This window comes from Acinonyx jubatus, chromosome A2 (genome assembly GCF_027475565.1).
Source record: "Acinonyx jubatus isolate Ajub_Pintada_27869175 chromosome A2, VMU_Ajub_asm_v1.0, whole genome shotgun sequence".
Lineage (NCBI taxonomy): Eukaryota > Metazoa > Chordata > Mammalia > Carnivora > Felidae > Acinonyx > Acinonyx jubatus.
Genome location: NC_069383.1, coordinates 145,307,728 through 145,328,045, shown reverse-complemented (window position 1 = coordinate 145,328,045; position 20,318 = coordinate 145,307,728). Strand labels below are relative to the sequence as shown.

The following is a 20,318-nucleotide window of genomic DNA, read 5'->3' as shown; positions in this document are numbered from 1 at the left end:
ACCCCGAATACCTTCATGCTAGATGATCAGGCCCCACAGCTCTGGGATGCAAGGGTGCTCCACACCCCGTATCTGAGCAGGACTGAAGGGACAAGAGGTGGCTTGCCTGAGCTACTTCCCTAATAGCCACAAGAAAAGGAGCACAGGATTCTCCCCTTGCTGATGGTTACTGACCATTCCCAAGAGACAGGTGGCAGTGCCCTTTCCTGGGATGGGGAAAAGCTGACAGGCAGCCCTCTGCCACCTGCAGCTTCCAGCTCAGTCAGCCTCGCTCAGAGGGGCCAGCGTGGTGAGTCTGTAGGTCCAGGCATCTGGGGCAAGTGACTAAGCCCCAGATGTCTCATCTGTGAGTAAGAGTAGTAACTTTGCCCACCCAGCCGGCCAAGGTAGGGGATAAACAGGGCAGCACACATAAAGGCCTTGGCTGGACCTCATTCATTGCGAATGCCCAACAGATAGGGAACAGATGCTACAGACTCCATAGGATCCCAGTCCTGCAGTTTGAAAAATGCCTTCTAGGGGTGTCTGGGTGGCTCAGTTGGTTGAGCATCAGACTTCGCCGACTTAAGCTCAGGTCACAATCTTGTGGTTTGTGAGCTTGAGCCCTGCATCAGGCTCACTGCTGTCAGCACAGAACCTGCTTCGGATCCTGTCCTCTCTCTCTCTCTGTCCCACCCTGCCTTGCACTCTCTCTAAAAAAAGAAACATTTCAGGGGCACCTGGGTGGCTCAGTCGGTTAAGCGTCCGACTTCGGCTCGGGTCATGATCTCACGGTTCGTGGGTTTGAGCCCTGAATCGGGCTCTGTGCTGACAGCTCAGAGCCTGAAGCCTGTTTCAGATTCTGTGTCTCCTTCTCTCTATGCCCCTCCCCAATTCATGTTCTGTCTCCCACTGTCTCAAGAATAAATAATCATTAAAAAAAAAATTAAAAAAAAAAAAGAAACATTTCGAGAAAGAAAGAAAGAAAGAAAGAAGAAAAGGAGAGGAAAGAAGGAAGGAAAGGAAAGGAAGGAAAGAAAGGAAGGAAAGGAAGGGAGGAAAGGAGGGAAGGAAATGAAGGAAAGGAAAGGGAAGGGAAGGGAAGGGAAGGGAAGGGAAGGGAAGGGAAGGGAAGGGAAGGAAGGAAGGAAGGAAGGAAGGAAGGAAAGGAGGGAAGGAAGGAAAGGAAGGAAGGAAAGGAAGGAAAGGAAGGAAAGGAAGGAAAGGAAAGGAAAGGAAAGGAAAGGAAAGGAAAGGAAAGGAAAGGAAAGGAAAGGAAAGGAAAGGAAAGAAGATAGATGCCTTTCTAGGTAGACCAAACAGCAGCAAAAAGACCACCATGCAACCCAGTCATACCCCAACAAACCCCAAAGCTAACAATCAGCTATTCATTAGCAAACGTGGAGGAGAACATAACCTCCCAGCTAAGGCAACCCTTGGAAGAAAACTTTAAATCTCAAGCTGGCCTATTCCTAGAGGGAGCCCCAACACACAGGATGGGTATGTTTAGGGGGGTGTGGGTGTGTGTGGGTATCTCGCTGGGGTGGGGGATCCCTCTGCTGGAGCCAAAGAAAGCTCAGGATGGACTCAGAGACTTCCTGGTTCTATTCTGGGCCAGCCTTGAGTTGCTGGGGGCCTTGGGCAAGCTGCTTCCTGTTGTTCAGGCCAGTTTCCGTGGGTGGGAGAGGCTACACTGCCTCTAGGGTCCAGGAGGGAGAGATTCAAACAGCTTATGGCCACTGGCACTTAAAACCTTCAGGGCTCCACATCCTTAGCTTTTAAAGCTTATTTCAGCCAAAGCTGAATGCAACTTTATTCAATGAGATCATATCAGTTCTCAAACATTTTTTCCCCCAAAATATTTGTCAAAAAATACCATTAACTATCTTAATTCGGGAACACCAAATGGCCTTTTACCGACAAAGGTACTAAAAATGGCTTGTGGCTGAGGAACTTCCTTTCCATGGTTTAAAAAAAAAAAGGGAAGTGAGAGCAACAGGGCTGGGCCTTTCCCATCCGTCCCAGCTGTGGCCCAGGCCCCACGCCCTCTAGGAACCTCCCGCAGGGTCCTGTGGCCCAAGCCTCAGCAGGGGACAGGTCCTTCCTTTCCTCAACCATCAGTATCATATGCCATGGAAACACCCCCTGACCAAATGGCAGGGGGCCTCGGCACCTGCAGTCCTCACGTCTTGCTTGTTAATTCTAGATTTGAAACAAAGTACAAGCGACGAAGTATTATTCACCGTTTGCCATGACCACCAGAGTTTCAGGGCTCAGGACATACCCGCTGAGCCACTTACCAGATTCCTGGAGGAGGTGGCCAGGGTGGCTGGGGGCCTGTGCACTTTTGTGACTTCTCCATAATCGACAACATCAAAGTTACTCTTCCAAACCATCACCTGCCAAGACCCACAAGCACAGAGAATCAGGAGGAGAAAAACCCTTGCCAGTCCTACTTCATGGAAAATGTGAGCCCAGAGGCCACCTCGAAAGTTCTAGGCCAGTGGCAGGATAGTCCCCACCAGACACCCCAGCTCAACTCTGGGACCTGCCCCACCTCCCAGGCTTTCCGGACAGGCCTCGAGAAGACCTGGGTGTGCCATCAGGATGGACTCACTGCATGCTGCCACGAGGCCTTTGTACTTGCTGGTCCCTCCCTGCCGTGTCCCAGCCCAAGTATAGCTGTCTCCTCAAGCTAGAGTGTCCTCTTCCACAGCATCTTCTCAGAGAGCGCTTCCCTGGCCTCCTACTAACTTTTATCATAGCTCTCTACTTATTTCCTCCATAGCATCAAACTTCGTAGTTATTTAATTTCTTTGTCCCTCTTCCTCATTTATCATCTGTCTCCCCACTAAAATAGAAGCTCCCGAGGGTTGTGGCCTGGCCTGTTACACCAGACCACTGCGGTCAAATTCCCGGCTCCGTCCCTTACTGTGTGGCTCTAGGCAACGGATTCAACCTCTCTGTGACTCAGTTTCCCATTTGTGAAAAGGGGATGATCTTCTGACCTCACAGAGACAGGTTGGCACAGACACTGGTACCCAGGGAGCCATGGGCAACACACCCCTTATTCCACAGTCCACTTGAAGGATTTTCACATCCTAAGGCTCCTCCAACAAAAGCTTGGCAAACAGCCCTGCTGGGGAGCAAGAACGTTCCTATTGGAGAGAATCAGCCCCATGTGGCTGCCCTCTGCCAGGGTCACTTCCAGTACAGCAGGAATTGTGGAGCGTGGCCAGTGCTCAAGTGAGACCACAGAAAAGCCCTGTGTCCAGGTAAGACGAAAACTCAGCATAAGCAGGACACTTTCCTGAGGCTGTTTGCCACTCCTAGAGAAGCCTACCGTTTACCGCTCCCTGAATCATGGCCATTAAGGTCTCTCATTCCTCCTGCCTACAAACAGAATTAGCACACACCCCCTTGTTCACAGGGCCATTTGTAACTGTGCTAGTCTTGAAAAATTCCCGGGAATAGAACAGCATTACGAATGTGAAGATTCAAATGTCTCTCCAAAAAGGCTCTCAGAGCAGACTTTAATAAAGCAGCCAGGGAGCTGATAGGAGTGGCTGCCTGAGGAGGGCCCAGAGTGGGCGGAAGCCCTACTTTCTACCAGGCTGCCTCTCGTACTATGTGACTTTCTTTTACCATGACTATTTCTAGTATGACTCTACTGCACTATTTTCTCTTGCTTAAGCAATGAGCCAGGCCTCCACACCCAGGGACAGCTCAGGGGTCCCCTTGGTCTTCCTCCTCCCTTGTCTGGTTAGCACAGAAACCAGTGCTGGTGGGGGGAGACACACACTGCCTCTTATCCAAGCCATGCTGAAAGAGCTTCCAACAACCCTCTGCTATCTTGGCAGAAACTCGACCCGGATCGGTCCACGGGAATGGGGTTGGGGCTCATTGGAAGGCCAATGGGACTTTTCTGGCTGAGCAGAGCTGTAAGGCCCAGCACCAAGAGAATGAACATTCTGGGGGCACCTGGGTGGCTCAGTCGGTTAAGTGTCTGATTCTTGATTTCGTCTCAGGTTGTGTTCTCACGGTTTGTGAGTATGAGCCCCGCGTCAGGCTCTGCGCCACCAGCACAGAGCCTGCTTAGGATTCTCTCACTCTTTCTGCCCCTCTGCCACTTCCACTCTCTCACTCTCCCAAAAATAAATAAACGTTAAAAAAAAAAGAGACAGAGAACATTCTGGGCAGGAGGTACCTGGGCTGATGGGCAGAAAGCTTGGGCACACAGGGTGACAAAATGGGACAGGACCTCCTCACACGTGTCTTCTCCCTGCAGCCATGCAGTCTGAAAATCTGATCCCTCAAAACTATTTGCAGAATAGGAGCAAAGAGGGCAGATGACAGAGGTGGGGGCTCCAGGGCAGCCTGATCTCTGTCATCTGCTGAGCCTCAGTTTCCTCATCATACAATGGAGGGACCAGAGGCCCTGTCCACAGGGCCGCCATGAGGATTAAATGAAATATGAAGCTTTTGCCACATTGCCCACATTGCCAGGCTATGTATGTATCCTCTGATTATCTCATCAGGAAAAAGAAGTTATTAAGAACCTTCATTTTAACTTTTTCATGGCAATGATAGCTCAGGATCCTTCCAACCCATGCTGGTTTGAGCAGTTAGGGTTTTAAGATGCTGCCACGGGGTCAGCACCCCTAGGAGACCTGCTTTAAGGAGACGAGCACCCTGGGTCTAAGTACCCCACCCCAAGTGCCAGCCTTCATGGTCGCTGAAAGACACCAAGGAAGCTAGTGAAACCTGGCCCATCCTCAAGATGCTCTGATCTCCTGTTCTCTTCTGATAAGTACCAGCCAATATGTCTTAGACCAATCTTTACTTACTTGTTCATCAGAACCTCCAGAAGCAAAATACTCTCCCGTTCTTGAAAAAGCAACAGTGGTGGCTGGACCCTGTCAGAACAAACAAACAAGAAAAAACACCAAAGGTCACCGTAGATGCTAAATGCACAGGAAGAAAACCAGAAGCTCCCGAATGGGAGCAGCAGCAGGACAAAGGGCTAAGGGCCTCATTTAGCCCCTTGTCCTCCCTCACCTTTGGCAGAGACACCTGCAGAGCTCAGCCGTGAGTGTCACTGCTGAGGCCTCTGCTCCCCACCACCACTGACAGCACAAAGGCCAAGCCAGGGGGTCATAGGTGGGCAGAAAGCCCTGCTGGGTTGCCATCATTGTGCCCACTTCCCAAGGATAAGATGGAGGTCGGACAGGTACACTGACTTATCCCAGGCCCAGCACTGGCACCAGAACTTGGGTCCCCCTGGCCCAGGTCGTGCTCCTCCCCGACACCACCCTGCAGCTGACCAGAGAAGTGTGCAGCCCTGAGGAGGAGCCAATGAGCAGAAACGGGGTGCAGTCAGGGAGCCCAGGTGACACAAGAGGCCAGAATCAGGGTAGGAAGGAGGCTGGGGAGGGGGTTATGAAAGGTGTCTGAACAGAGGAGCAACGAGATGTCTCCCTCTAATGTGCAAATCACTTTCTTTATGTTAGGACCTTTGGGGAAGAAGTACCAGCTCCGGCTTCCCACGTGCTGAAGGTCCACATGACCATCAGAAGGGACACGCCAGACCTGTGCCACGCAGTGCTTTGAGGGCCCATGAGTTTATCCGGGCTTGGAGCAGGGGCGCATAATCCTCCAGTAAAGAGGGAGGGCTCTTCCTCACATGCCTGAAATCTGCTGCAGAAAGATGCACGGAGCAAGAATCTGTTCACACACCACCGTGAACCATCTCTTCCTCCTGGCCAAACTTTCAGTGTGGTAGTACTTGGCATTCCCAAAGTAAAACCAGATAAAACAGATTCTCTCCTAACTGATGACAGCATGGCCACTATTACAAAGGCCACCTCAGTTCCTCCAGACCAGAGCAGGGAGCAGCAAGAGCCCCAACTGCCCAAATGAGATGCCTCCAGCCATGGGGCAGACATAAGAGGTGGAGCCATGGACAAGAGGAACACTGGGACACGATGCTGGAAAAGACAGAGAAGTTCTGGGCTAAAAAACGGATCTGAAGTCATGGAACAAGACCAGCTTCTGCCTGCCCAGAAGAGACAGGCAGGTGGAAAGATGCCCCTGGGTACGCTGGGCAGGAAGGAATATGTACCCCCACACTTCCCCATTGTATCCACGGCCCCTCCTCTCCAAGGTGCCCATAATGAAGGTGGTAAAGAAGAAAGTAAGTACAAGGCCAGCTAACACTAACCTGCACTTACCCACTTCACCTTCAGAGGATGGTTTGCACGCTTACCCTTCCTACAGGTGATGCGTCCCAGAGGAGAGACCAAGGCCCAAGAGGTCAGAGACAAAGCCTCCAGCCTGTGCCTCTCTCTACCTCCTCTCACAGATGGGTCTCCGAGGGCCTGGGGTTCAGGGCAGTCGGGAGTCCTATATGGCCATCCAATAGGACAAAGGAGATCCATTCTTATGATGGGGAATGTCAATTACACCAGGGAGTGTGAAATGCCAGGTGCAAGGCATCGTGAGCCACAAGTGCAGGGCCGAGTGCGGGAGGGAGCAGATCACGCGTCACCCTAATACTCTTCCGGGTGAACAATCCCCAAGGGTTAACACAGTGGGGTGCGGGATGGAAATTTCAGGTGACTTTCACTTGATTCTTGGAAATCTTTGTTAATTCCTCATACTTCGAACTCTTAAACAGTGAGTATATGGTATTGCTATGTTAATATAAAAACAAAGCAACAAAGCTATTTTCATTTTGAGGAAAAACAAAAAAGGAAGAGAGAAAAGAGAAGGAAACCAGGACACGCAGTGTCAACAGAGACAGGCTCTTTGCCTGTCCAGAGCTCACTGAGGAATAGCGGGTTTCCAAGAAGTCAGAGCAACTAAGGAACCAAACAAATATTCATCAGCCAGTCTCCTTTCCTGTTGTCACTCAGCCACCAGATGCCAAGTTGCCGACAAGATTCTGGAGGCCAAGGGCGCCTGGGTGGCTCATTCAGTTAAGTGTCTGACTCTTGATTGTGGCTCAGGTCATGATCTCACGGTACGTGGGATCTAGCCCCATGTCAGGTTCTGTGCTGACACAGAGTGGAGCCTGTCTTTCACTTTCTCTCTCCCCTTCTCAAAATAAGTAAACTTAAAAAACTTGCTGGAGGACAAGCAGTGGCAGCACCACTGAAGAAGGCGGCCGGTAGCCTGTGGCGTGGTGGGGGACTGGGACCAGAAAGCAGAGGCTAGCGCTTTCCCCGGAGTCCAAATGCCAGGAAACTCTCTGGGGATGATGCCAGCAACATACAAGCAGTAAGGGGAATCTTGGGGGTGAGACCCACGGTCTTCCCCAGCAGTGCCCATTTACCCAGAGGATTGCTCAGCTCCGACACCAGGTACCTTGGTGTTCCTGGAAAGAGCAACATTCCACAAACGCTCTTGCCTGTCTGTCTGTGGCCCACAAAAACAGCCCTGGGGAGCAGGTGGCCCTAGGCTCTGCTGTGGGACAAAACCAGCAGGGACTAGAACGCAGACCGAGCTACTCCACCACTGACAAATATCATCCCAACCCTTCGGCACCCAGACAACCCCGGCCCCCACCAACCTCGCCAGGGCCCCTCCTCCTGCCCTCACTGGTGCTCCAGCCCCACCGGCCTGCTCAGAGGTCCTCACTTCGAGCTCCAGTCTTCTCTTGCTTCAGGATCTTTCTGTGACCTCTGGCATTGAGCTCTTAATTCAGTTATTTCTAATCTCTCTCCGTTTTAAATAAACTCCTTTAAGGCTACACATTTGCCTCTGATTACCACCCTAGATACATCCTCAAAGTTTCCAATATGCAATATTCTCACTGGTGGCCACCTCCAAACATTTAGTTTCCACAGCGATTTACTCTTTAGCCCAGCAGTTACATTTTGGAGTGCATTGTAGCTTCCAAACCATGGGGGCTTGACGGGCGCTTTTGTCACAGATACTGATCCAATGTGATACACGTTGAGAACATTCTGCCTTCAAGGTGGCTTATTCTTTTTGGTTAATCAGTTACTCTCAATGCATTAGTTCACCAGCTCAGGGCAGGAATGTTGCCAAATTGTTTCTTCTCCCAGGCAAGACCCAGGGGCCTCTCCAGAGACTCCTGAGTATGACTCTGAACTCTCTGCTGAGACTTTAGCAGTGTGGTCTGAATGCCAGAGGTGTTTACCTGCCTGAGATCCTGGTCCCCTCTGGCTCCAGGCCATGTCCACAGGTAGGATGCCTCACAGGCTCAACCAGATCCTTCCCTCCCTTTCTGGATCTGGCCAGCTTTGGTGAGACCATTCATTCTGCTTGGTCGTCATGAGCACTGGATGCAGCCTGGCCTCCCACCCCACTCTCCCTCCTGATGCAGCTGCATGTGGCCCCCGAGGTTGGCTAGGCCCACACCCAGTCTCTTCACCAAACACCATCTTTGCCTTGACAACCTCCAAACCAAGAGCCCCGCACAGTCTGCTTTCTTCACTCTTGAACAGCAAGGTGTTAATCAAGAAACTTGAAAAAAAAAAAGAAAAAGGGCAAAACAAAGGAGCCCATGGTGTTTAGCTCCCATAGCTTCTGGGTGACTTTCCCTTTAGGGCCCCTATAGCTGGTCCAGACCCCTCTGCTCTCCTCACTCCCTTCCACCGGACTCCCTGAGGCCCCTGTGCACCTGAACTCTGACCACTGTGTCCACAACAGCTATGCTGGCAAAGACCCAGCCAGGTACCCCATCCACCACCACCTCACGAGGCTTTTGTAATGTTTTTCACTGGCTACCAGCCAACAAATAGTAATGTCACAACACATGCCTGGTTTCAGAAGTAACAGAAGAGTGACCGTTAAACAAAGACATGGAGACCAAGGAGGCATAAGCGGCCTCTGGTGTGGGAGCCCTGGTCTCTGATTCCCCAGGCTGCTTCTTCCACAAGCCCCACACCAGGGAGGCTCCTGCACTCATTCACCAGCATCTTGCTGTGGGCTGGCTCCTGTGTCTGAGTAGTGGCCCCGTGGACTAGGAGTGGCCTCTGGGAAGAGCTGGTGCCCAGAAATGCTGAGGCTCTCTCCTGACCTTGGCCAAGGACACCTCCTCCCAATCCTCAACCCTGGGCTGCTGGCAGGGGACAGAAGGCCAGGCAGGCCTCTTGGTTTACTCAGGTTGGAGTACATGAGCTGTTCTCCCTCGTGATGTCCCCTCACCTCTCCCAGGAGGTGCCCAACCATCCAAACCAGGTCTGAGCTTCCCAAGCATAAACCTAATTTTCCAAAATGAAATGACTACACAAGGGGCCACAGAGTGCCGGAAGAAACAAGGTGGCAGGGCGGGTGGGGGGGGGAGCACGTTCAGAGAGCCTCCTTCCACCTGGAGCCACCTAGGGGCAGCCCATGCATCCCAGGCCACTCTGTCACACTGCCGCCTCTCCTCCTTGACTATGTGTACCCCTTTACTGCCACTTGCCCAGCCCCAGCCTAGGCTCTGGCATGACACAAGCTCCCAGGGACGTGGGTGGATCCCGTGCCCTGAGCCTGTGACTTCACAGTAAACAAGCCTAGGAGCACAGCCCCAGGTGCAGACAGCAGCACCAGTTCTGGGTTCTAGGCCCTTAGTTGGATGGCTGCTCACCTGCACCATGAGCCAGCTGGGGTGCGTGGAACCACATGCCCAGTGATTCCCGTGCAGCTCAGTCACTCCACAGCAACATGAACGCCAACTGCATAGCCATAAACACCAGATTTAACTCCCACCCACGTCCCGCCCACCATCCTCTCCCAAATAGCTCTGGGGAGTTAAACCAAATGAGCATGGCTCAAGATTATGTTTCAGAAAATACAGAAAAATAAATCTGTATTTCTAGCACACTGCCCCCACACTTGCCACCCAGAGCTATGGGGGCCTCGCTCACGGCACAAGGTTTCAAACAATAGCTGTACTTGCTGGGGAAGTCCTTCCTTCTTCTGCTCTTCCCTGCTGCAAGGTGAGGGGTGGGACAGGATGAAGAGGCCCCTGTGTGCCCTGACACCCCTAAGTCTATACTGGATTCAGCAAGAAGCAGGGGCTCCTTAAAGCATAAGAGACTCTTAAAAAATGAGAACAAACTGAGGGCTGATGGGGGGTGGGAGGGAGGGGGAGGGTGGGTGGTGGGTATTGAAGAGGGCATCTTTTGGGATGAGCACTGGGAGTTGTATAGAAACCAATTTGACAATACATTTCATATATTTAAAAAATAAAAAAAAGAAGCAGGGGCTCCTTTTCCTCTTGCTTAAGTGTCAAAGCTGTGGCAGATTCCCAGGGCAAGACCTTCCAGAGCCCCAGAGAGGGCACTGGCACCTCTGCCAGGCCACTGCCAACAGATACCTGGCCCGTCCTCCAGGAATTGGGCCGTAGAATGTGGCCTGACAGGCGGGACTAATAATGGGCACTGCAAACAGACCTGTGGACCAAGGCACCAGCAGGCCACACCTACTCAGAGCAACTGGTGGGGACAAGTACATTCAGAGGAGTCACCACAGGGACAGATTTCAGGAGCTGTGTGACAAAAGAGAAACCAAAGCAAGAGGATGTTCTGGGGGAGATGAGGACAAGACTAAACAAAAAGCCAGATAAACCCTTGAAACACTCTGTGGGAGAGTGGGTGGAAGGAAAACAGGCACTCCCATCCCAGCGGGGGAGGGGCTGACAGCTATGGCCCTGTGCCCATAGAAAGGGGTGAAGCCATCAGAGTCCCCTACCATGGATTCATTTTCCTACTAAAGACTGACTGCCCACCCAGGGTGCCAGAACCATGCCCATAACAGAAACGTTCAATGGCCTTTTATTTATTTTTAAATGTTTATTACTCATTTTGAAAGAAAGAGAAAGTGTGTGTGAACAGGGGAGGGATAGAGACAGAGAATCCCAAGCAGGCTCCATGAAGTCACGGCAGAGCCTGATGCAGGGCTCGATCCCACGGACCATGAGATCATGACCTGAGCCAAATCGAGTTGGACACTTAACCGACTGAGCCACCCAAGCTTCCCATTCAACAGCCTTTTAAAGAGCTCTCACCTAGAGCAACAAAAGATTTTTTCCAAGAGCTGAAGTGGAAAGGGACCAACATCTGTGAGGATCTACTATGTCTGGTGCTGGGGAATGTAGACACACCCTCTCCTGTTATGAGGCAGATACAGGAGTTCTTACAAATGAGCAAAGTCTTAGCAAAGTCAAGGTCTTGCCCAATGTCCCAGGGTAAGAGGCAACGCTGGAATGGCCTGACCTTGATGCCCAAAGCCTTTCCTCTCATCTGCAGCCTCCTGAAACCCAGACTTAACTGAACAAGATGTGACAGTACTCATGGCTTTTCCAAACCAGAAACAGGTGGGTACAAGCTATTTGTTCCTGGAAATACTGGGGTGTTTCCTTAAAAAGCTGGGCACCATCACTGACCAGATAAGGCTGTATGAACCCTCCTCAACCGAATGCATCCTAGCACTTGGCCTCAAAAAAAGAAGCTGGCAAAGGTGACTGGTGCAGGCTCTTTACCAGCTCAAGCCACAGAGAGAGAAATTGCTCCTGCCTTCCCAGGGACAAAGGCAGAAGAAAGAGGGCAATGTACCACATTCAGGCTGGCAGCGCCCTCCCTGCTCTGTCCACTCTCCACTTGGGCAGATTAGGCTGGAGGTAGACGGCTACCCAACTGCTCAGCCCCAACCCCTGCCTTGGCAAAGGGGTCAGTGTCTGCTCAGGTTGCATTTGGTAACTTGCCACCCGCTGCCTCCTCATCACTGGGGCCCATCACAGCTGAAGCAGCAGAGCTATTGAGGGGCCGGGGCCCAAGGATTTGAGCTAGCAAAGGGCTTGCTCAGCTCTTAGGCCTGCCACCCAGCACCCAAGCACTTGAAGAGACTCACACGTGGAAGCCTCTGTAGAGCCACAAGGGCCACAGCTGCAGCCAAGGAACTATTCCCAGGGTATAGTCTGTGTGGCATCAAACACCCATGGGACAGGAGTCTCTCTGTCCCCAGCTACATCCCCTGAATGGCCCTTTGTAGCTCAGAGTCCCAAAGCCAGGACTTCAGAAGAAAAGCACCAGAATCCTCGAGGCCCACAATAAGCTTATAATTGACATCCACCTCTAACCTCACAAAGTGAGCCAGCCTCACATGGGCCAATGGGAGGTGTGACCAAGTGCATGCTAGAGAACCACCAAACTGCTGCTATGGTCAGACTCCCAGGTTGACAAGCTGCCCTCAAAGCAGTACAGAAGACCCAGGCTGCATTGGGTGATCCTGATCTTAGCTCTGGCACTTGGCAAGTGCCTCCATCCTGGTGCCCCCATGCCTTTAAAAGACAACTAAATAGATGGGGCACCTGGGTGGCTCAGTCAGTTAAGCAGCCAACTTTGGCTCAGGTCGTGATCTCACAGTTCGTGGGTTCAAGCCCTGTTGGGCTCTGTGCTGACAGCTCAGAGCCTGGAGCCTGCTTTGGATTCTGTGTATGCCTCCCGTCTCTGCCACTCCCCTGCTCTCACTCTGTCTCTCTCTCTCTCTCTCTCAAAAATAAACATTAAAACACAACTAAATGGCATATCAGACTTCCAGCCTCAACCCAGATAAGAAAGCGTCAGCCCAACAGCACTGCTTCCCCTGACCCTTCTTCTCCACGCTGTTGCTCCCTCAGTGCTCCCCCACAGGAGCTGGCTCAGGCCCTGCCCTCACACGGGACACAGGCACTTCCCTGGCACATACCCAGAGCCCCCTCCCAGCTGAGGGCTGTCTCACCCCCAGCATTGGCTTCCTGTGGCTGGCTTCTCTCAGCTGGTGTGCCACCCCCTGCCCAGCTGGCTCTGCCTTTCTCACAGGTGTGGAACTGAAAGAAGGAGGGGGGTGTGCTCCAGTTGGCCGAAAAAACTCAATAGCCTTCCCTCCCACAGCTCTCTCCGGGCCACGCCCAGGGATGGTCACAAGGAGGTCCTCCAAGTCCAAACCAAAGTTTCACTTGGTTCCCTCCTGCTGAATCAGAATGAGGTCATGTAGCAGCAAGGCTGGGACACAGCAGCCACAAGGCCTGCTGGCCTCCTCCACAGATCAGTGATCTAAAGACAAGAGTGAAATCACAATTTGACATCTAAAAGCTGTGTGTGGGGGGTGCCTGGGTAGCTCAGTGGGTTAACTGTCCAACTTCAGCTCAGGTCATGAGCTCATGGTTTGTGAGTTTGAGCCCCATGTCAGGCTCTGTGCTGACTGCTCGGAGCCTAGAGCCTGCTTCGGATTCTGTGTCTCCCTGTCTCTCTCTCTGCCTCTCCTTCACTTGTGCTCTCTCTTTCTCTCTCTCAAAAATAAATAAACTTTAAATAGATAAGTAAAATAAAAGTGGGTGTGTGAGGCAAGTGAGTACTCAGGGTCAAACCGTAGACACATGGATACTTATCCCAGCTCTGCCACCCTAAGCTGCATGGGACCCCGACAATTCAAACCACTCTCTGGGCCTCAGTTGCCCCATCTGGATCAAAAGTACTTTCAAATCGGCCATCCTCATCTGTGGGATGGAATCCCTGGGCACTGAGGACCCAGTGGGGACCCCTGGGGCCACTCAGTCACACACTTCAAGAAGTGGCTTGTGGCAGCTGGGCCTTATGGGGGCACTTAGCCACCTCCTGGAACAGAATGTGAATGCTCAAGTCACCACACAGCCCAGGTGCAAATCTTTCTGGAAAGGTAGACCAGGGAATGGACTTCATGATCAGGGAGCCCAAGAGGACTATACATCTGCATGGGGCTATGTGAACCCAGATGTCCCTTGGCCTAGTTCCCACATTTCCAGGTTCAACGGCAGACAGGCAACTGCGCCGTCTCACTTGGTCCCTGTTTCACTTCTCCAGAAGAAGGTCAATGGGTTTCCGTTATGTGCTTGATGCTGTGCCCAAACACAGGACAGGCACTTAGACACCACATTTCTAGGGTTATCAGGCTAAGAGGTGAGTCAGCTGTTTAAAGAACCTTTACACACACACACACACACACACACACACTGAAAGCCCTGGATGATCACTTGGCACACATCTGTTTGCATGTTTCTGGATATTGCTTTCTTTCTGTGGGGAGCAGGAGAGACAGCACCATTCAGGTGGTTTTCAAATACCCTCTTTGGTTATAAGATCTCAAACTGGTTACACATGAATCTGAATAACTGACTTGCCAAAGAAATAACAAAGGTGGCTCTGTAACAAGAGCAGAGGTCACCCAGCCCCGGGGCCACATATTACACCTAGATGTGCCAGTTGCTGGGAGAATGAGACATGTCCTGCACTGCAGACATGTGACATGGAGGACAAGGGGTCACCATGGGCTGAGGGCAGCAAGGAGCCTTCCAGGTCCCAAGGAAGCAGAAGACAAGGCCCATGCTCCCACGCCAAGCCACAGCCAATGGCCAATGGCCCCCATGTGCCTGACTCCGATGGCGGTGAATCCAGAGCCCTAGCTAGACACCACACCTTGCTCCCTGCCCAAGATACACGGGCACCCCAGGGCCTCCCTCAGCCCTCAAGAGCCTGCCCCCCTGCTCACAGGTGGAGAAGGTGACAAACTGACAGCTCTGGTCTCTGCACCCCATGTCCAACTTGGGTGTGGCAACTATGTCCCAACAGGAGACATTCTGTTCTGCCCAGCAGGAGACAGCTCAGCCATAATTGGGGGCTAGTGTGGGGGTGAGGGTGAGAGAGTGACTCCCAGACCAGCTTCTAGGAGAGCGGCAGGCAGCCCACCTCACCATGGCCCCGCGCCTGGCCACTGCCCACTGAGAGAGTCCAGGGCACCAGCTGCATTGGCGAAGGTTGCTCAGAGAGGTCCCTTGATTCAATTCCAGGAATTCCCAAACAAACACACAGGAAGATGTCCATCCTAAGCACTCGTCTCTGAGAGATACCTGTTAGTTTCTATCTCCAAAGGCATCAACATCTGCAGAACCCTCAAGAGACCCCAATGGCAATTCAGGGCATGGGGTCCAGGGCCCTACTCAACCAAGGGATGCCTGAGGTCACTCAGGGGGCAGATTCCATGTAGCTCCCTGGGATAAATGTGCCAACCATGTCTGAATGGCTCCGTCCCACTCCCAAGTTAGCTCCTGCACCCCCTTCTCAGCTGCGGTACCAGGCCCAGCACTTCTGCCGGAGCTCATGGGCCCCATGAGGGGCAAACCTGTTTCTGCCCTTCGCTCCACTGCCCAGACTGTGAGGGGACCACAGAAGCCATCCCCAATGGGCTCCAAGGGAAGGCCCACCTCAGATGAACCACAGCCCTGCATGTGCCTCAAGGCGGCACCTTCGCCTCCCTCTACACCACTCAGTGCCAGGCCGATGGCCTCACCTGATGCCCGTGGAGAGTATAGAGCAGCCGGCCCTCCATGAGGTCCAGGATCTTCAGGGTCGAGTCGCTGGAGGCCGTGAGCAGGTAGTTTCCGGATGGGTGGAAGGAGAGTGCATTCACCGCTGCGCTGTGCACTAGGGAAGGGACATCTGTCAGGCACTGGCTGGGAGGCCAGGGGATACAGCTGAAGCCCAGAGATGGGCAATCGGGACCAACCGAGGCTCAGCTCCAAGGAGCTATGGGGAGCCCCACAAGGCTTTCCCAGAAGTGCAGCACAGGAACAAGAGCAGACTCATCCAGAGCTGAGAACCAACAGCGGGAGATGCAGGGCAAGCGGGCGCACAAGCGACAAGGCCGGTGGGATCAGGTGATTCCCCCACCTCTCACAGCACACAGAGTGTCGAGCTGGGGCAGAATGGAGTGCTCAAACGTAATGCTCTGTCTGTCTTTCATACTGCTACTCAGGGGGAATGAGGTGGAAAAGAAATCCCCTGAAGTCCCAATACCATGCCCCTGCCCTACAAGAGTGTGGGGCAGGCAGACAGACGGTAAGACACGCTCAGGAACTAGTCAGGCCTGGGTTCCAATCCTGGCCTCCCTGCTGGCCCACTTTATGACCTTGAGCAAGCACGCTGACACATCTAAGCCAGTTTGTTTCTCCTGCTGGATCATGGCACTCACATGTCAGGGGTGCCGTGGGGATAAGCCTGCCTATGGGGCCTCTGTACAGAGTGAGCCCTCAGATGTGCCTCTCGGCTGCCCCTGGTGTCACACGCAGTTTCTAGGTCCTGCCACTTTACCCAACACTCAAAAGCTCAATCCCATCCATGACTTTCTTTTCCCCATTGGCCTGACCCAAACCCCACTATCCGTCCCGGTGTCCCTCACTCTGCAGGATCCAGCCAGCCCAGCCCTTGACAGCTCTCCAGCCTGACAGCTCTCCAAGTATTCCCCATGGGCCCAGGAGACCCTTGCCCACCTCTTCCCCTGACCTTGAAGCTCATTACTCAGTTACCTCCTCCGAGAAGCCTCCTGGCCTCCTGGGGGCCACCCCCTTGAACTGTCCTCCTGAAGCACCACGAGTCTCCAGTGGGTGTACTCCTCACAACAGTATTTTACATTTATGTGTAACTATTTCATTCCGGGCTGGGTCCCCCATTAGACTGTGTGCTCTGTCAGGTAGGGGCTTGACTCAGTGTCAGGCACTGAGCAGGACTCAGAAAGCAGTGGGTGAGTGGGTGAGTTGGACCCAGGCAGGCCACATGGGGACGACAATGTGAGCACCAGCTACATCGCAGCTTCTAAAGCAGCTGCTGAAGACGACCCCGGTGCCTTCATACCCACTATTCAGGCCTGGGAGGGGACATCAGTGGGGATAAGATAACCGTGGCCTGCCAAATCAGAACAGCCACAAACAGAAAGGCAAATTCTAAAACCAACCCCTCATCCTGGCACTGTGAGGCTGCAAGAGCAATAAACACATCCACCGCAAAATGGCCTTCAGCAGAACCCACAGAGGAACATGGAGCCCCTCAGACACCAGCCCAGCTGATAAGCTCATATGCCTGGGGAATGTGGGTACATGTTCCCGAGCACACTTGGGGGAGACAGCCAGGGCTTTACATAACATGGCAATTTATGTCTGAACACTCTTTAAGCACCAGAACTCCAGGAGCCAGCCTGCAGAGGGGCTGATGATGTCTGGGGACGGGGAGGTCAGTGTCCTCAGTGCTTACTTAGATTTGGGGCATGGACAACAAAAGAATACAGCCATAGATGACCCCAGCAGGAACTGAACAGGTGCAGAGTATGACTTTCACCACCCACATGTAGAGGGGCACACACATGTGCAGAGGGATGTGGACAGAAGCTTCTGGTAGGGCCCTCCTATACAGTCTTATGAGTAGGACAGAAATAAGGGAATTTTTACTCTGCATACTTCCAGAATAATTTTTTAACCATCAGTATATAGTCACTGTAATTACACAACTGAGTGAATGATAAAAAGCAAATCCTTCCCGAGGTAACTGGGTGGCTCAGTCATTAAGCATCCGACTGTTGATTTCAGCTCAGGTTGTGATCTCACGGTTCATGGGTTCGAGTCCCACGTCAGGTCCCTCACTGACAGTGCAGAGCCTGCTTGGGATTCTCTCCCTCTCTCTCTGCCCCTCCCCACTCACATGTGCTGTCTCTCTCAAATTAAATAAACTTAAAAAAAAAAAAAAAACACACCTGTGTGTAGTGGGGGCACCTGACTGGCTCAGTCAGTTAAGCATCTGACTTCAGCCCAGGTCACGATCTCACGGTTCGTGGTTTTGACCCCCACATCAGGCTCTGGGCTGACAGCTCAGAGCCTGGAACCTGCTTCAGATTCTGTGTCTCCCTCTCCCTCTCCCTCTCCCTCTCCCTCTCCCTCACTCTCACCCTCTCCCTATCCCTCCCCCACATGTGTTCTCCCTCTCTGTCTCAAAAATAGATAAATAAACATCAAAAAACAAAACAAATCCTTCTCTCCCCTCAATAGAGAGTCCTGTCCAGGGAGGCAGAGCCCAGGCCTAGCCTGGCATCACCCTGGCAGCACTTCAGGCTGTAAGTGTACAGGCTAAGAGCTAGTGCCCTGCACTCCTGAGGGGCCAGCTATGCTCACCAGACTGCTGGCTCACATTGGCGGAGAAGTGAGGGACGAGGAGGGCCAAAACACTGGGAGATGCTCCCAGGGGAGCCCCGCCACCCTAAGCCCTCAGTCCCACAGCAGAACAGCTACCTATGCCCCATCTTCCCTCGGGCTTCAAATGCTACTCCTGGCATGTCTGCCTCCCTGAGCCTGGAGAAGGGCACTCTATTCTCGTTTCTGCAGCCCTTGGCAGCCTGTACTGGAAAGAACGCCACCCCACCCCACCCCACCCCACCTGAGACAAAGCTGGCAGAGGAACAGCCAGGGTCAGGAGGGTGGATCAGGGGTGAGCTCAGGGAGCCCAGGGCTTCCCAGCACCACCAGGCTGGCGGGGTCAGGATGTGGATGCCATGCCAGGGCCTCCCACCTGGGCAAGTCCACCCCAGGGAAGGGAATCTCCTCCAGAGAAAGGACACCAAAAGCTCTGCTCCAGTATAAATGGCAGGAATATCAAAGACCTCCTAGCTGGGGTGGAAACATCTGGAACCATTTACTCCAGAAAAGGGCTCAGACTGGGGGTGAGGATGTACCAGACGCCAGGACCTACTGCCTTTCCCTCCTTGTTCTCCTGCCTTGCCCACCAGCCCCACCAGCCTGGGGCAGCCTCTCTGGCTCTACAGAGGTGGGACAGCCATTCTAGGGAGGCCCTGTCCTAAGAATCATCCCTGCGTGACAGTCCCCCAGGTAGGCTCCCACCATAAAGTCCTGAGCAGTGACTGTGCAGGAATAATCCACTTTTCATCAAGCCCAAAACTTACAGGCCCTCTTCTTGCTTCCATGGCAGTTATCAGTGTTAACTGATGGCGGATTGCCATTTGGGCACAGCTGTGGGCTCCTGGCAAAAGAGAGACTCCAACTCAAGGTCAGAGGTACACCAACATCAAGGTTCTACAGGCCACCAGGAACCCAGAGAGAGTGGGATCGAGGCCACTGCAGACCCTGCCCTGGGAACTGGCCACAGCTTGCGGGCAGCACATGGCCTGAGGAGAGTCCCAGGTACCCACAAGCCACTCTGCCCACACAGCTCTGTTGTACAAGCCTTCAGCAAATCTGGCCTACTGCCCAGTGGGCTTCAAACTGACCGAGGAGCCCAGAGTAACCCCCAGGTACCCAAGTAGGAGGTACCTTCCTAAAGCAGGCCACACCAGACCGAGTCCCACCCCACTCTCATCACAAAGGGCTCAGCTTAACTTCACCCGGGGTGACTTCTCATAATATGCAACTGGAACTACCCGTGACTTTGGGTTTATGAGGGGCTATGGATTCATACAATGAAGTTGCTCTGATACTAGCAGGGAAGGATGTTCAAAACCCTCCTCTTTGTGACTGTCACATAAATGCTCACTTAGGGATGGTGGGAAAGAGCCAATGAGTTGGCCAGATCAGGTGGGATAGTGCACTGCCTCCTGACCAACTGTTTCAGTCTCAAAAACCAAGCAAAGGGTACAGGCCTGCCCCACCAGCTGCACAGCTGCCTTAAAATCCTCCGTGACTGTAGCTGGGGTGGGACAGAGGGGTGTGTTAAGAACCAATGGAGGGGCTGCCTGGGTGGCTCAGTCGGTTAAGCAACTGACTTTGGCTCAGGTCATGATCTCACTGTTCGTGAGTTCAAGCCCTGCGTCGGGCTCTGTGCTGACAGCTCAGAGCCTGGAGCCTGCTTCAGATTCTGTGTCTCCCTCTCTCTCTGCCCTCTCCCACTCCTGCTCTCCTTCTCTCAAAAAAAATTAATTAATTAAAAAAAAAAAAAAAAAAAGAACTGATGGACAGAGAACCTGGGACTCTGAGCTCTAATTGGAATTTCTGGAGAGGGCCAAGCCAAGGCTTCCCAGAGGCCTCAGGAAGTAAATGACTAGAATCAACACAGTGTAAGAATCCAGCAAGGAGTGGTGGACAGAACGTCAGACTCGGAGGCCTTGAACTGGGAGGCTCAGATTCCCAGCTTCCCAGCTGTGTGACCGTGGGCAAGCCTCAAACTCCCCATCTGTGAAATGGGGAGCAGCCCCTGACATCACCCAGGACCTGCAAGTGCCTGTAAACCGCAAACCACATTACGGGTTCCGGATGGGGGCTGCTGCTCAGATGTTTAAACAGCCTTGATGTGGGCTCAGAGCATATGGAGCCTAACCCACCTCCGTGGGGACTGGTGCTCCCAGGGCTCTAACAGCCCCACTGTCTCCTTGCTGAATTGGGAAACCAGAACTGCTCCCCACAGTGACAGGCCAGAGCCAAGAAATTCCTTGCCTGAGAAAAATGGTGCCAGCTACCTGCTGTTGCCTAAAGCGACTCCCAACAACCTAACACGGGACAGGAAGTGTCCTCCATAAAGCACAACCATGCAGCAGCTGGACAC

At 52.9% G+C, this 20,318-nt stretch overlaps 1 protein-coding gene and 1 long non-coding RNA gene across 7 annotated transcripts in view; one reads left to right on the top strand and one right to left on the bottom strand.

Annotated features, from left to right (window-relative positions):
• POC1A (POC1 centriolar protein A) overlaps positions 1–20,318 on the bottom strand; it is a 99,849-nt gene that overhangs the window by 43,485 nt on the left and 36,046 nt on the right. For all 6 annotated transcript variants that reach the window (XM_053219285.1, XM_027038875.2, XM_053219287.1 and 3 more), the window contains 3 exons: positions 15,295–15,428; positions 4,827–4,895; positions 2,280–2,378 (listed from right to left, as the gene is read on the bottom strand). In XM_053219285.1, the coding sequence (XP_053075260.1) occupies positions 2,280–2,378; positions 4,827–4,895; positions 15,295–15,428 (302 nt within the window). The remainder of the gene's footprint in view (positions 1–2,279; positions 2,379–4,826; positions 4,896–15,294; positions 15,429–20,318) is intronic.
• Positions 4,865–7,729, top strand: LOC113593568 (uncharacterized). The gene is made up of 2 exons (XR_003413813.2): positions 4,865–5,392; positions 5,490–7,729. It is a non-coding gene; the product is annotated as an uncharacterized LOC113593568 (long non-coding RNA).